Source organism: Salvelinus namaycush, chromosome 12, assembly GCF_016432855.1.
Source record: "Salvelinus namaycush isolate Seneca chromosome 12, SaNama_1.0, whole genome shotgun sequence".
NCBI classification, from domain to species: Eukaryota; Metazoa; Chordata; class Actinopteri; order Salmoniformes; family Salmonidae; genus Salvelinus; species Salvelinus namaycush.
Window position 1 is genome coordinate 14,492,878 of NC_052318.1, and position 17,508 is coordinate 14,510,385.

Below are 17,508 nucleotides of genomic sequence, written 5' to 3' on the forward strand. Positions count from 1 at the left end.
AGTGTTTGTGCGGACGTGCATGTGCGTTCGCGCGTGTGTGTGTGTGTGTGTGCAATGCGCATGTGTATCTTTCACATCCCCAGTTGAGGCTTCAACAGTATTTGAAAGTTGGCCAATGACATGATACTTACCAAAGTGTACATCTTGTGAATATGTATGTTTGTCTTTCTCTGAAGAATAGGATAACAATCTGGTTAGTTTATGATAACTTGGCTGGCCACGGAGACTACCGAGAACACATAATAAATAGCCTCTTAGCCGAGCACTTTTTGAACTTTATATGTTTGCATGTTTAAGTGTTTACAGAAAGATACAAGGAATTTATAACCTCCCTATGTACACAGCTGTTCCAGAATGAGCAACTGCCAACATGTGGGAACGACAAGCCACAAAGAATTAAGACCCAGTTCTTCTGACTGATGAGCGATAGATGAAGAGAGGGAGGGGAAGAAAGAGAGACAAAGGAAGTGCGAGGGAGAAGCGAAGAGAGGGAGAAAGAGATACAGAGTGAGAAAGAGATTGATAAAGAGAGAGAGGGAGGAAGGATACGAGAGTGAGAAATTAGTGTGATATGGGAGGAAGTACAGAGAAAATGGACTTCCAAATCCCATATAAGGTATTTCCCAAAAAAAAGGGAAGGGGGAAAAACAACAATGATGCAGGATATTCTCACAGGATGTGTTAGCCCGGGACCAGCGCTAAAAGGTGCGGGGTAGAGTCTGCTGTGTGTGAGAGTGTGTAGGAGTGTGTCAGTGAGGATGTGAGAGTACCACAGCAGCAGCAGCATGAGCAGGAGATTCTGCATGGGAAAGTAACCATTTCGAAGAGGTAAACACCTATGGACGACTTTGGATAATATCTCATTATGATGTGCGTGGTTCCTGTTGCTTGCTGATTAGGGTGAATGTTAAGAATGTATTGGAAAATGGTAGAATGGTCCTCAGCTGTACAACAGAGGGAAGAGGAGAGGAGAACGATACACTTAGCAGGGGAGGTTGTGGAGTAGGGGAAGGAATGTTCTATGTAAACGTGTAAAGAAGATCATGAGAAAAGAGGTGGATGGGTGTATAGATTAATACATGAGAGCAAATGTGTGAAATGTTTTTGTACTTGCTGGGTAGGAGTGTTATGTTCTCGTGGGCTATTGTGGAGTCTTGGAGGAGAGTATCATTCACTGAGAATTCAGAGGGTATTTTCCTATGTTAACTGAGTGATGTGGACAGCATTGTGTTCAGGGCAAAGAAAAGTCATGCAATAAAAGTCTTGATTTTTGCTGTAGGTACAGTGTGACAGAAATATCTATTAATTTCTACTATTTGTGGTGAGACAATAAAGATGCATGATATGCAATGTCAGCTCTTCAGCTATAAGAACCAAAACAAGTCCTTGTTGTTGGTTAAAGACTATCTTTGTTCCTATAGTAATTAACCTTTTAGATCTCGGCTTGAGTGATCAGTGGGAGTTTCCTTTTGCGTCACTTAAAACTAAAAACAAGCCTGAGAGAAACAAGTACTAAACATAGTAGCATGGTAGCATGTTGTAAGTGTCCACTGCAATTACACTTATTAAGCAAACCAATCTTTCTCTTACTCTCATTCTTTGTAATATTGTTTAGTATTCCATATTCTCATGTAGGGTCATATTGTGATTGATGAAGTTTGCAAATGTTATTGGCGGTCAGTGGACACCAGAGACATTGAGGTAACTAACCAACAAAATCATCCTCATGATTTAAGAAATAATCACAATTTAAGCCTTGCATGTGCGGACCTACCCAAATGAACCAAGACATGCATGGTTAAGCTCAGTCATGAATTCTTAGTAGCAGCGATATGACGTTGCAAGTGGAATAAATGACAGGTCTCAGTTCATGTCATAAACCCATCAGTGTGTTTCCTGCACTCATGTGTGCTCTCTCTCTGTGTCACAGCACCATGGCAGCCTACCTCTGGCTGGTCCTGGCCATCGTCAGTGATGTTGCAGCATCCTTGTTACGTCCCCCACGCCAGCTCTCCCCCTGCCAAGTGGTAAGTGAGTTGATGCATCAAAAGGCTTTTGGAATGTTTTCATAGTATACTAGTATGCCAACTAGAAGTATTTCAACTATGTGTAAAATATGTAACTGCCATGTAATAATACATTTATTTGTAATGCACTTTTTTTGCAACGTTTTAAAGTATGTGCAATAAAATAAATAAATATTCTGGGCCACTTATTTTATGGGAATTTCATTTAAAGTGAGACCCCTGATTTTAGTAACATAGAGGGGAGGAATAGTGTTGATAATTGCTGATAACTGATATTTCTGTAATCGGTTTTGATAGTGTATCCTATGTTTTATTGTCGTTTTGATTTTGACCAAGAATAGTTTAGTATTATTATATCTATATTTTACTATAGCATTTGCAAAACTGCACATTTAGCGTATCCACTGGGCACACACTTGTTGAATTAACGTTGTTTCCACTTCATTTCAAGGAATTTACGTTGATCCAACGTGGAATAGATGTTGAATTGACGTCTGTGTGCAGTGGCTAGTGTGTACCTTGATGTTGTTATCTGAGAGTTTTGGCAGTTTTCTCACAAACCTCTCATGTATTGTATATCCAAAGTACAGTATATCAGGTACTTTCGAATTGTCCAGGGGCATAGAATGTTTCTATTGGAGTCTTGTGATATTAAACCAATCCTTTTTGTTATTCTAGCCATGCTGCTTCCTTCTGCTCTGAACCGCAGATAACAGAACCTACAGTTTGACCACATAACCCATGAGTAGTCACACCTACACTGTTTCATTTTGAGATGGAGAAGAATAAGTAGATGTGCCCAGGCAAGATAAAAGCAAGCTATAGTCTTAGAGGAGGCACGTGTGCCATTACCTCACAACTCTGCACTGTGATTGTGATGTCTCAAATCACTTGCAGACAGTACAGTGTATTCAACTATAATCATCCAAGCACTTACATTAATGTGGGTGTTTAGATATAGCTGGACTTAATGTCAGACTCTTCTTGGCATCTTGGGTATACTGACTGACTTCCTCTGCCTGTTGTTGTGTTGACAAATGTGTAATCTCGGTCTAGCTCCGTATTTGGATGAAGCATCTCTATGTCCACAGCCAAACGGATCAAATTAACGAGCTGAAAGCCTCAGGGCTGCTTTCTGTAGGGGGAATGTTTCCTCTCTCAGGTACTATCAATCTGGACCTGATGTTACACAGTGTCCTTTGTTAGTCCTTTACTAAAAGAAGGTCAGGCATTGCTTTCTGTCAATAGAACAGCCCTTTGGTGTTTTCCTTCTCTCCTTATTCCATCATTTGCGGAGATGAGCCAGGTCACACCAGATCCACTTCACTTTTGTCCATGTCCCGAGGACATCAGGAGATGCCTTTATACCGTCCACTAGGGCCAACGTGAGCGCCTATTACCATCTACTAGGCTCGCGGCTTGCTAGGGTGGTGTGGATGGGGATAGAGGAGGGACTTGAACCGCAAACTATGGCTCCAAGGATTGCGGGTTCAATCCAAAGTGCTAGGCACTCGTTTACATTTTTTTCTGTTTTAACCCCACCTTAACCCTTAACTTAACCAATCGGAATTGATGCCTAAAAATAACGTTGAGTTGTTTCTATTTGAACCCTATCCCAAACCTTTACCCTTAACTTAACCAATCGGAATTAATGCCGAAACTTAACTGTCAAGTTTGACATTTATCCCCCCTGGACAAACGTTGAATGCTGAAGTCAGACCGTGAGATCTTGTTGGCAAAGACATAAGAAAACAATATCTGATATGAAATTCCTATTGCTGTAGTCCTGGGAATGTATCGCATTCCTGACTACTGACGGGAAAACTGTATAAACAGGCAGGATGATTTGGAACTGGGCAGGAAATTGCCTCTTTAGACTGCAAGAACTGATATCAGTGTGCCAGTTTGAATGAAATACATTAGAGGGAGATGGTGTTTTCATTTTTTTGAGGCAGTGTCCAGAATAAGAATTAGAATCAGAATCACCTTTATTCGCCAAGTACATTTACACATACTTTTACTTGGTGATATGGTGCTACTAGTCATAGACAATATTTAGAGACAGAATACAGACTATGGAGTTTAAACAAAGTTTGCATACATTATATACAACTAGATAGAGTGAGCATAGAGCTGTAAGAAAATGAACAGTGGATATACAGTTGATATACAGTGGATGTACAAATGTACAGTATCAGTATGAATATATCTAAATGCAGTCAATTGTTTGTGCATTCGCTTTAGTTTATGGAAACAAACTTGGTGGTTTACAGATGTGCTGTACGTACCTCACTTTCTTTCTCTTTCTATAACAGTATTACATTCTGTTATAACATCTTTAGATCCTATGACGATATACAGTATGACTTGTGATTTGCAAGTTCTTTTAAATGCATATGAAGTTATTAATCAAAAACATATGTGAACACTTGTTCATAAAAGCCAGAAGAAATCTTTCAGAAAAGCTTGTCTTTTAGACATAAAACTAAAACTAAGGAATGCTTACTGCTGACTTCAAAACCACAAGTATGCCAAGAACCTAAATCCACTTTGTTTTATGCGAGTGTGTGTGCGTGTTTTTTTTATGTGTTGTATTTAGAGAGGGCTCATGCCATATGGTTTCAATTGTGAATAGTTGAATGTTTAAAATAAATATGGAAAAATACTTTGTCCACCAGGCGTTCTGAAAATCCCGAGGTAATAAGAGCTTGTTTTATGAGGTGAAATCCCCACAAGCCTCACAGTCTTCCTGACTGCCAAGAACACAGATACAATGGCCAGTAAAACAACTCTCTGGTCTGTTTGGTCTGTGATAGTGTAAAGTGTCAAGGTGACTTGTGGTCTTCTGGGAGTGTACAGTGGCGCTGTGAAGGTCAAAGCTCATGTAGTTATCTTTCCTTGTTCTGTCCACAGGTCCAGAATGACGTGTACTGCAACGATCTGAACCTGAGGACTGTTCCAGCCAAGCTTCCTCATGGCATTCAAAAGCTCGACCTTTCTCGTAACCTTCTACAAAACCTTACTCAAGAAGTTCTTGCAATCTACACCACCGTTCATCATCTGAACCTCCACTCCAACAAGATTCAGTTCATCCAGCCAGGTCTGTTCAAAGACATGAACAATCTGCAAGTACTGGACCTCTCCAGTAATTACTTGGATGTTTTTGCTGTTTCGAAAACCAGCATTGGGCCTCTTACGGCTGTGGAGAGGCTTGACCTCTCAGGCAATGGCCTGTACACGGGGATGACTGACTTTTTTCTCAGTGAAGCCCCAGCACTAATGAACCTTTCTCTGAATGGCAACAGTATCACCAAAGTGGGCAAGGAGACCTTTTGCGGATCTTTGGCCTTAAGAAACATTGACCTTCACAACAACGTCATCTTAGAGATTGAGGACGGAGCATTTGACTCGTTGCTCCATCTGTCCGAGCTTGATTTGTCCATTAACTCCATCACTTGCATCACTGACTTTAACCTTTCCAAACTCAAGGTGCTGAACCTCAGTAAGAACAGCATGGAGTGCTTCCAAACCACAGATTCAGACCTAGAGTACGAGCTCCTCTACCTCGACCTGAGGGAAAACAATATCCACTACTTCCCCGTTCTCCCCAGAAGGAACAAGCTCATGTACCTGGATTTGTCCAGGAACCGCCTGGTGAGTGTCAATACCACAGGAACAGCCGATGAGCTCGAGCACCTCAGAGACACGTTCGTACCTCACACGCAGTCAGGTGGAATGAGCAGACACCAGGACTTCTCAAGGCTCAAGTACCTCAACATGAGCTACAACCAGATAAAGAGCATACCGACGTCTTTCTTCTGCAGCATGGTGTCCCTTGTGCATCTTAACATAAGTAATAACTGTATCGGCGCCTTTTCTATAGACCAGGAGAGCCCTCTAAACTCTCTGAAGAACCTGGACCTGAGTTACAATGCCCTACAAAACCTCTCATTTGGGGAGAACACCCTACGGTCACTGCAGGAACTCTTCTTACAAGGGAACTTCCTCACCATAATGGACTCTGGAACGTTCCAAAGACTGCCCAGCATCAGAGGCCTTCACCTCCAGCAGAACTACCTGAAAGTCTGCCCTTCACAGCGAAAATCACCCCAGACAGACCACAACTCCCAGGATCCTCCAGGCTGTGTCTCCTTTACATCAATACCAAGCCTGCACTTGTTGTACCTTTCTGGAAACAATCTTGAGGTTCTGCCACCATATGCCTTCAATGGCACCCCACTCAGGTTGCTGGACTTGTCCCTAAACTCAGGCTTGGACATTCACCAGAATGCTTTCTCTAGTCTGGAGACCTCCCTAACTAATCTCTCACTGAGAGAAAACCACATCCCAGAATTGAACACGGACCTTTCCCTGCTAAGTAGTCTCAAATTTGTGGACCTATCCACCAACAAGCTGACCACTCTCCCCCTTTGGAACAAGGAGTCCTCCATCGAGTCCCTGAACCTGCAGAACAACAACCTGGTGACCCTGGAGTACAACACAGTCCTGGTCCTGGAGCGGACGCTCAAAACCCTCTACATGGGCTCGAACCCTCTCAGTTGCTGCAGCAACCCCCGCTTCCTCAACATGCTCCAGCACTCCGATGTGGTCATCCCGGACATCGCGACAGTAACCTGCCAGTACACAGAGAACTCGGAGCCAGTGGAGGTGAATGTTGGGAGTGTGACGCAAGAGCAGTGTCAGAAGCTGGACAGTAAGAGCGTGAGCATTATCGTCATCGTGGTGACAGCTTTGGTGCTGATCGCGGTGCTGGTGGTGCTCTCCAAGGTGTGCCACCCCAAAAGGCGCAAGCTCAACATCAGCTTCAGGGCCTAAAGAAGGTGTCCTGTGATTGAGGACAAAGAGATGCTGGACATGTCTCCTCGCAGAGACTACTAGGCTGAGAAAACCAGAGCCTGTTGGTGCCTTTCAATATGAAGTGTGCACTATTTCCTAATTTTATCTCAATTTTGGAGGGAATGTGTTGAGTTCTGGAACATAGGAGCCAAGTCTTGAAGGAAATGGCTCCATTAGATATTTCAGCTCACCTGTGAAGTTAAAGAAAAATACACAAAAACAATTACCACAACAATAGGACTTTATTGGATAGAGGGAAACTACGTCAATGACAGTACAGATTTGATCAACCAGGTAGCACAGTGACTCATTTGGGGTCAGATTGGTGACATGTTGTGACTTATAGAAGTTGCATAAATTGAAAGTGTTGTTCTCTTCTTTTCTTCTTCTAGTTAATAACATACAGTTATGTGAAACACAAGAGGGTGAATGTGGTCTCTTTTTATATCATTATCATGTGCACATACAGTATATAGAAATGTAGCCATTTCCACCTGGGAAAAAGATTGAATGACTGCACAGGGTCAGCTGATATGCATTAGATTTGCTGGTCCAAACCTATGGCCATACACCAACACCTCTCTTTCTCAATGCAGTAGTTTGCACTTTAATTGTATTGTATTTGTAGATTTATTTTATTATTATTAACCTGCTTTTGACTAAGGTATTTTCGTTATATAGACTAAATGACACTACGTGGGGAGCGCATTATGCAAACATGCCCATCAGTGCCATGTAATGTCAGAGTGGAGAGCTCTCTTCAATTAATCTCAATATCAGCACATCATTATGAAACCACAGGGTGTGAAGGTCATGACTGCAGTTCTTTAGAATAGATGACTGTGACACTACTTTAGTATTCAATCAGTGTTTTGTAGAATTTACAGATCCTATTTGTGGGACATGAATAGGATGTACTGTATAGACGTGAATCATTTCTCCTCCTGTGGGTAATTCCTATAGGAGAAGTTGCAGTGAATATTAATTTCGTAGCTGTATTTTTGTATTTTTCACTGGTAGAGATAGGGGTGTTATGGGGGAACCAAAACAGGATTGAAGCAATAACTCCAAAGGAAGCAGTACTGTCGGAACACCGACAGAAAATAATGTAGCTTGTTTTCACAGCTTGTAGGGCACTGCAGATACCTTTCCTGTTATTGATAAACTCACTCTTGCAAAAGCCCATACTAAATAATAATTTGCAATTTCACAATGCTGGGTGTCCCTTGCTACGGGCATTAGTCAAAAAAAAAAAAATCCCCAGAAATCCTCTCTGGTTGCTACCATACATAGAGAGGCTGTCAAGTCAAATTACCGGTTTGATAAGTTAAATGATACAGTGGATTAGTGAGGCTTTAACAGAAAGGAGGACTTGTTTTGTTTTACTGAAACAAAAGCCTTGTTTAATGCATTCTAATCTGGCCCTTGGCTCGAGGTTTTCTCCCAATGTCGGTTGAATGACAGAGCAGAGTGAGAGGAGCAAACATCAACCCCACGCTTTCTTCACAGGGAATTTGGATAGGCTTGGTCCCTTAATCATCGTTGCAGTGAACTCATGCCAGACTGAAATCCTTGACTGCGTAACATTCAGGTTTTTCCACCAGCATCTCCATGATCAACTTCATATCAATCAAAATCACGTAATTGCACGGATTTGAGACAATCAGTGTCATTTTGAAGAAAGATTGCTTTGTTATTCACAGGGAAGCTATCCATGTTGCATTTGTTCTCGCAGAGATCTTGGCCTCTTTATCGGCGTAGGCCTAGCCCACAAGACCAATCATGAACACTAGAGATTCCCCAGACTAGAATTGTCCTAAGCCTTACGCAAATGGAACACTTGCCCCAACAGGTCAGTGATGTAACACTGCAAAGTAACAAAGCAGTGACAAAGTGACAACCAAGGACAGACCAAACTGTGTAGAGAGTTCATTGCATGATGTGTTTGCTTTCTGCCTTTTACATAGGGCATTGTTGCATAAGTACTGAAATCATTATTATAGTGTATTTCTAAGTTGGATGTGATAGAAGGAAGGATATGGTTCCTTACTTATTGTCTTGTTAATGGTAGGACTATTTTAAACAAGAAAAACAAGCCAAGGGAAATACTTGGTGAGGGAAATATGACCTGAATCATATTTATAGATATTTGTTCCAGAGATAGCACTACAAGAAGAGTTATATCCTGTTTCTCACTGTTCATGCAGAGTCACAGTATCGTATATGGGGTAACCCTCTTGCTGCTTTTGCCCGCTCACATGACTGAACTTCAAGTGAAACCGTCAAAGGTCAAACTAATGTATATGACAAAAGAAGTAATCTGCTGCTTGAAGTGACATCCACCACAGACAACAGTCAGTGATCAACATTTTACATAAATTGACAATAATATAATGTCATGAAAATCTTAAGCCACACGTGTGTGTAGCGAAACGCTAGACTGGCGGTTCAGTTTGGATGCTATGCTTATACAGGCTATCAAAGATACGGCTGTGTATGTTTCGCTTAATAAAGAAAGGATATTAGCATAAATGGAGAATGGTTATGATGGTGTTTTGTCACTTTCATGACAATGTTACATACAGTTTAATGCAATGTTAAATTGAAGTTGCACCCTTGCTTCTGTTTTATCTATCCACTTTTACATGTACAGCATATGAAGGATATTACAATGGATCTATTTTGAACTACTGTAAAAATATATATTTATATTGTTTTGTATTTTCTTAAGTAAATGATCTGTGAAACAGAATCTGTTGTCTTTGTTTTCAATATGAGCTTCAGGAGCTATTCAACTAACCGGGATCATGTTCATTTGACACTAAATGGAAAAAAACAAACAGAAAAAAAAAATCCCAGTTGTAAAACATTGCCTGTTGCATGCCCTAATGAACATGACCCAGGTAACTCATTTTCCTGAAGCAGATAAGATTGGGGCATTAAATGTAATCCTGCCATGGTTCTGGGAAGATGCTTAATAATAGAACTTACGCTCTAGCAAGTAAAATGTTCTCTGATTGGTCTCCCTGGGCACAGATAGCACAGTGTATTACTATTCTCCACCAAGAACACTGCTGTATCATCTCTTTCATTTTCACTTAAGGGACTGAGATTTTCTGAGATGGCAGCCATACAGCAGCTCCCTCTGACCTCTCATAACAGGATGCAGGCTCACAGGAAAGACCTCAGGACACAGATATATAAACTGACAACTTATTGGATGCAGGCTGACGCTGCAGGTCAGGCCGGAAAGACCAACATTTCCAAATGGACCGACCACTATAGATCTGTTGTGCTGTTTTGTTTTGGGTTTCTTCATTCTTTTGATGTGTTCTTATTAAACCCTCACTGTGGTTTACTGTGGTTTTAAGCCCGGTGAAAAGATGTGGTGCAAGATTCCATTTCTAATAGTGTGTTTAGAGCCTGTCATGATCAAAAGCGATCATGATTACCCAGCAACACCAGGGGTGCGTGTGTGTTAAAAATGCACCACTGTCTCTGAGGTATTTGTGAAACAATGCAAGTGTTCATGGATGTGACATGCACAGGGATCATCCCAGTAACATTATCCTCTTTTATCCTAAACCCCAAATGAGCACTGTGCACAACTTATTTTGTGCATTCTCTCAAAGCCTAAGGTGAATGTTGAACTTTAGACCCTACACTTTGAATTAAAATAAATTCAGCCAACTCCTATGTTAGATTTTGGAGGTAAATTCCAAACTGTGGGCCAGTGAAAGGTACAAAGAAACAAAAGTGGTTCTTATATATGGTCATACTTTATTTGGATAGTCTAGATTTTCCATCTGTAGATGCTCTACAGATGGTCATACAATCAACAAACTATCTGTTGATAAGCAACTGCTTGCTAAGGTAACAGTTAGGGTTAGGTTTAGAATAAGGGTTAGGGTAAGGGTTAGTAGATAATTGAAATGTTACTGTTATTCTGTAGAGCATCTACCAATGGACTACCTAAATAAAGTGTTACCTTATTTATTGGGTTACCTGTACTCTACCATTACCTCACCAATAACCATTTGATAATTTATTTAAACTACACCTTTCTTTCAACATGAGCACTACAAGGACTTGACAGCTCTATGTCTGATTGGGGCTAAGTAGTGTGTTTAGGCGAACACAAACTGTTGAAGTCCCGGAGTCCCTAAAGAAGCTAATGGGGCAACCACTTACCACTAGAGTAGAAAGCAGGGTAAGTGTTCTATGTTATTATTCACACGGGCCCGATCCAAAGGGCCCCTGTGGATTGCACTACAGGGCCACTTTTATAGACTGGTGCCATAGAAACATGTGTGTGTGTTTGTTTGTTTGTGTGTGAGGCCTAGGTAGGCTCACCATCAGACTAATGAGGGCCTCCTCCCCTCGGCCCTCGGGGCCTGTGACTCATAGGCCCCCCATGAGTAGGACAGGCAATTAAGTCATTTACTGTCTGAGCAAGCATTTGGTACAGGAAGCTATCAGAGGGAGCAGCAGTATTTGATGTTGGAAGGAAAATGCCAGTGCATCTGTGTCACGGATGGAGTTAGTGGTGTAAAGTACTTAAGTAAAAATACTTTAAAGTTCTAATTAAGTTGTTTTTGGAGTATCTGTACTTTACTATTTATATTTTTGACAACTTTTACTCCACTACATTCCTAAAGAAAATAATGTACTTTTTACTCCATACATTTTCCCTGACACCCAAAAGTACTCGTTACATTTTAAATGCTTAGCAGGACAGGAAAATGGTCCAATTCACGCACTTATCAAGAGAACATTCCTGGTCATCGCTACTGCCTCTGATCTGGCGGACTCATTAAACACAAATGCTTCATTTGTAAATGATGTCTGAGTTTGCTTAATATAAGGAATTTGAAATGGTTTATATTTGTGATACTTAAGTATATTTTAGCAATTACATTTACTTTTGATACTTAAGTATATTTAAAACCAAATACTTTGACTTTTACTGAAGTAGTACTTTACTGGGGGACTTTCACTCTTACTTGCACCATTTTCTATTAAGGTATCTTTACTTTTAAGTATGACATTTGCATACTTTTTCCACAACTGGGAGTTAGGACCCCGCAGTCGATGACCAAAATGATTCACATATTAGTGAGGGTGTTAAAAATATTGAAGCCACACTAAAGCTTTCACTTTCTGCCAAGTGACCCCAAATGTATAAGTAATGGTGAGTGTGTATAGAACAGATGTAAATAGTGCCTTGATTCAGATGTTACTCATAAGTCAGATGTAATGTCTCACGATAGTTCCAGTTTTGTGGTCTTGAATAATGCTTTCCTTAACAGTACTGTACTGTTTCAAGAACAGCAGAGAGAGGTGGGTGGATAATGCTTTGCTGCAAAGCAGACAATTAATTTCTCAAACACAATAGCTCATTTTACATCTATGCTGCTCTAGTAAATACCATGTCATTATCTGCCCAGCAAATACCAGGATTCCGTGGTTTTTCCTATCCAACCTAAACAATGTGAGGAATGCCAGTGAAATGTCAACACAAGGGGATTTGATGGCATATTGGTGGACTTCTATGTTTCTTACAAACAGACAATCTACATCCTAGCCTGCTTCAGAATCCAACATCTGATAGGCAGGAAGATCCAAACAACCATTCCAGACTCTATTTATTGGTATATGGGAAAATTGTGTCTTCCGTTCACCCAATGTGACATTCCCAATTCCCTCTGCTGTGTAGCTGTTCCACCATGGGGACTTAACTCTGTTATGTATCCAACAATCACCACTCTGTACGTGCATCTCACACTCCAACCCTTCATCAGAAAGACCTCGGGTGAATCTTAAAAGTCCTTTCTCAATTCCTTACGTCCATGATTCCTTGGCTTCCTTATTAAAACACAATCTCCTTCATTGCATTTTGAGGAGAAGGTCGAAGAGTCAAGGAATCCAAAACAGGAATCGAGGAAAGACTTTTGAATTTCACCCCTTTGCTTGATGACCATTGGAGGTCTGTCGTAGAGTTGAAGTTCTTACTACTCTCTGGTATTGGTGGTGGAATTGGACTGCTATCCTCAGATGTTAGCCATGTTCCTGGCACCAATACAAATTGCTGCCACACTCCATAGCTTTTTTATATTTTAATAATATCCAAAACGCTCAAAGGATAAAGACTTCTTAGAGAGCACTCAAAACCAGAGAGACATTTGACAAGTGCCTTAAATCAAGTCCTGTACTGTTGTTGCAGCTTGTACCTACAAAGCTCGTGCTCCTCCAATGCTGGAACTAACGTAAAAGGCTGACAACTTCCTCTGAGTAACCCAAAGCTAAATCACACCCATTCAAGAGTTAGTCCAGACAATAATGTCAGATGGATGTTATTCTTGTCAGCCAATTCAGAGTACAGTGAACTCTCATACTATGAGATAACCATTGGATTGTATTTGGCTTGTGTAAATTTAGGTTTACTTCTTTGTGCACAGTGTCAAAGTAAGGCTTTTATGTGTCCGGTGAGGGAGTGAGACAGTGGGGTTGAGGCCTGGGCCAATATGTCCCTCATGGTTGAGCTCATCCAGCTGACATTATTTACGACCCTGCGAAGGTCTCTTATCGTTTAAAGACCCACAGTCCACAGAGCAATTTTTTTTTTTTTTTACAGACAAATTATTAAGATGTGTGGTCCAAAGACATGAATCAAATCAAATCAAATTTAATGGTCATATACACATGGTTAGCAGATGTTATTGCGAGTGTAGTGAAATGCTTGTGCTTCTTGTTCTGACAGTGCAGCAATATCTAACAAGTAATATCTAACAATTCCACAACAAATACCTAATACACACAAATCTAAGTAAAGGAATGGAATAAGAATATATAAATATATGAATGAGCAATGTCAGAGCGCATAGGCTAAGATGCAATAGATAGTATAGAATACAGTATATACATACGAGATGAGTAAACATTATTAAAGTGACTAGTGTTCCATTTATTAAAGTGGCCAATGATTTCATGTCCGTATGTAGCAGCAGCCTCTCTGTGCTAGTGATGGCTGTTTAACAGTCTGATGGCCTTGAGATAGAAGCTGTTTTTCTGTCCTAGCTTTGATGCACCTGTACTGACCTCACCTTCTGGATGGTAGTGGGGTGAACAGGCAGTGGCTCGGGTGGTTGATGTCCTTGACGATCTTTTTGGCCTTCCTGTGATATCGGGTGTTGTAGGTGTCCTGGAGGGCAGGTAGTTTGCCCCCGGTGATGCGTTGTGCAGACCGCACCACCCTCTGGAGGGCCTTGTGGTTGAGGGTGGTGCAGTTGCCGCACCAGGTGGTGACACAGACCGACAGGATGCTCTCAACTGTACATCTGTAAAAGTTTGTGAGTGTTTTAGTTGACAAGGCAAATTTCTTCAGCCTCCTGAGGTTGAAGAGGTGCTGTTACGCCTTCTTCACCACACTGTCTGTGTGGGTGGACCATTTCAGTTTGTCAGTGATGTGTTCGCCGAGGAACTTAAAACATTCCACCTTCTCCACTGCTGTCCTGTCGATGTGGATAGGGGGGGTGCTCCCTCTGTTTCCTGAAGTCCACGATCATCGCCTTTGTTTTGTTGACGTTGAGTGAGAGGTTATTTTCCTGACACCACACTCCGAGAGCCCTCACCTCCTCCCTGTAGAAGAACATCAGTCAAGTTTTTTTTAAACAACTGTTTCATTTTGGCGGCAAACCAACAGCTAACAAATGCGTTCCCTGGCAGATGAAAGTATTAGCCATTCGTGATCATGGCTTGATCCCTATTAATTTACAGTGCCTCTTCTGTTTTTCTCCCAGAGGCATTTGATATACTGTGAGAGTTTGAGGGAAAAATAGGCCCCTATATGGTTGACTCTCGAAATTCTATTCAAATGACACTGTGTTACAAAAAAGGTCCCCAGCAGGTCAGGATGTAAGCCGCCTCATTGTTTTCCTAAACTCAAAACTCATATTAGTTGATATTTAATAAAGCAGAGAGAATGTCTTGTGTTTTGCAATTCCATGAATTCAACATTTCCCTTGATAACGGAGGGAAAGTAAATCAATCGGCCAGACTAAAACTCGCAGTACAAAACTCCCCTCAGGCTCAAGTTCTCTCACTTGTTTTCCTGGATTTAAAAGTGGGTCCACTCTGGCCCGCTCTATGTTTGCCAGTTCAAATACACAGTGAGGCAGAGGCTCAGTAGCAGTGTGAGCTCCCCCTCCAACGCCTCTCTCAAAGATAGCAACCCCTTCTCGTGCCCCAGACGAGTTGACCCTATTCCATGTTTGACCCTAAAGCAAAACTCTCTCCAGACAAAACAACATGGGGCCCCAGGATATTGTTTTTGTTTACTGGGTGAATCTTGGGAAGCTGAAAGAACATCAAAGCCAAGGCGGCAGGGTCATCTTTCTGTTTGTTGCTTCATACGGAGGTGTTTACATGGCCAAGGGTTGTTCATTACTGGTCCCCAAGACCTCCATGCGAGTGAATTAGTTACCCTAAATTTGTTGTTTATCCCTCAAAAACCGCTGTCATGAGACTGTGAAAACTCTGTCTGCATCCTCAAACAACTTTAGTGCTAGAGAACAGAGGCCGGACAGACATTGTGGTTTGTGGCTACTTTCTGTGGAGAGCAAAGAGGTTTATCACTCCTTAACATTTGTTTTATTCCTCTTTCATCCCAAACAGATGTCCTATGTGTCATCATGCCACAGCCAACCCACACTAATTTGTCTAGAACAGTATTTATTTTAAGGTATGCACTTTATTAAATGCATCATTTTTTAAAACATAAATGGATAACTTTCAGATCACAGTTCGAAAAGTACTTTGAATTACATTTTAATGTTTGGAAAAGTCACCGTCTATAATTTCCACAACAGATTTTAAATTATCTAACCATTTGAAAACGAATATTGCCTACTTTTGATAGGCTTTAGGAATGAGGTCTATTTTTGAATTACTGGCTTAAAACCTCAAATTCAAAACAAATTACTAAAGATATTTATTTTCATGAAATCACAAGTGAAATATACCAAACCACAGCTTAGCTTGTTGTTAATCCACCTATCCTGTCAGATTTTGAAAATATGCTTTACAGCGAAAGCAATCCAAGCGTTTGTGAGTTTATCGATCACTAGACAAAACATTACGAACAGCTAGCAGCAATGTAGATTGGTCACGAAAGTCAGAAAAGCAATAAAATTAATCGCTTACCTTTGATGATCTTCGGATGTTTGCACTCACGAGACTCCCAGTTACACAATAAATGTTCCTTTTGTTCGATAAATATTATTTTTATATCCAAAAACCTCCATTTGGTTGGTGCGTTATGTTCAGAAATCAACAGGCTCGAGCGGTCATGAAGGGCAGACGAAAATTCCAAATAGTATCCGTAAAGTTCGTAGAAACATGTCAAACGTTTTTTATAATCAATCCTCAGGTTGTTTTTAACATAAATAATCGATAATATTTCAACCGGACGGTAAACTATTCAATAAAAGAGATAAAGAAAATGTCGAGCTACAACTTTTGCGCGCATGAACTAATCGAAGGACATTCAGCTATCCACTGACGCGTTTTGATAAATCTCGCTAATTTTTCAGAATAAAAGCTTTAAACTATGTCTAAAGACTGTTCACACCCCGTGGAAGCCATTGGAAAAGGAATCTGGTTGATATCCCTTTAAAAATGGAGGAAAGGCAGGCAACGGAACAGGGATTTTTCAAAATAAGAGACACTTCCGGGTTAGATTTCCTCAGTTTTTCGACTGCAAAATCAGTTCTGTTATACTCACAGACAATATTTTGACAGTTTTGGAAACTTTAGAGTGTTTCTATCCTAATCTGTCAATTATATGCATATTCTAGCATCTGGGCCTGAGAAATAGGCAGCTTACATTGGGAACGTTATTTTTTCCAAACATAAAAATTCTGCCCCCTAGCTTCAAGAGGTTAATTAATTAAACTGAAAGTGGAGGCAAATTCGGTATATTCATAAATTCTACCAGTTAATAGGCACTGACAATTGCTGGAGGACTTCAGCTATTTTTAACTGTTGTATGTGTTGAAACAAAAACAAGCTCAATTCCAATGTTCTTAGTAGATAAAGGAAACCCTCCATAACCATCAAAATTACATTGATTAAGTCTACGGCTAGAGATGATAAGGGACTCCATTGAACCAACATTTCAGTGGACACTTTCCAAATCTCAGTCTTAGGCTTCTGTTATAGTTCTTTCCTTTGTCCTGTACATTTTTTATAGATGAACCAGTTCTTCTGTGCTCCCATCTCCCCCTACACTACAGTAAGGCCTCATGCAAGAGTGCCGTTAGCCGGATAACAAGCACAAGTGGAATCAATTAGAGACTTGCCACAGCAGCCTGATTTATTTTTCTTCCATGACATGACCTCCCCAGGGCTGCGCTCAGACAGACAGACAGACAGACAGACAATAGAGGGCCCTTTCTCCTAGCCTCCCCTTAAGATGAACACAAATTCCTCAGGACCCTCTGTTTTGACAGGTGTCCAGCGCTAAAGCCTGTGCTAAAACTTAATCTTGTTCTTGTGTTCACGGCTAATATAAAAGGGGATGTCACACACACATAGACTTTTCGCCCACTCGCCGCCACCATTCTTA

General features: G+C 40.9%; 1 protein-coding gene across 1 annotated transcript; it reads left to right on the forward strand.

The window, feature by feature from the left end:
* The first annotated feature begins 684 nt into the window (after positions 1–684).
* Positions 685–9,636, forward strand: LOC120056931 (transforming growth factor beta activator LRRC32-like). The gene is made up of 3 exons (XM_039005222.1): positions 685–828; positions 1,931–2,027; positions 4,941–9,636. Exons 2-3 carry the CDS (start codon positions 1,935–1,937, stop codon positions 6,861–6,863), a joined length of 2,016 nt encoding a protein of 671 aa, XP_038861150.1. The 5' UTR covers positions 685–828; positions 1,931–1,934; the 3' UTR covers positions 6,864–9,636.
* The last annotated feature ends 7,872 nt before the right edge of the window (positions 9,637–17,508 follow it).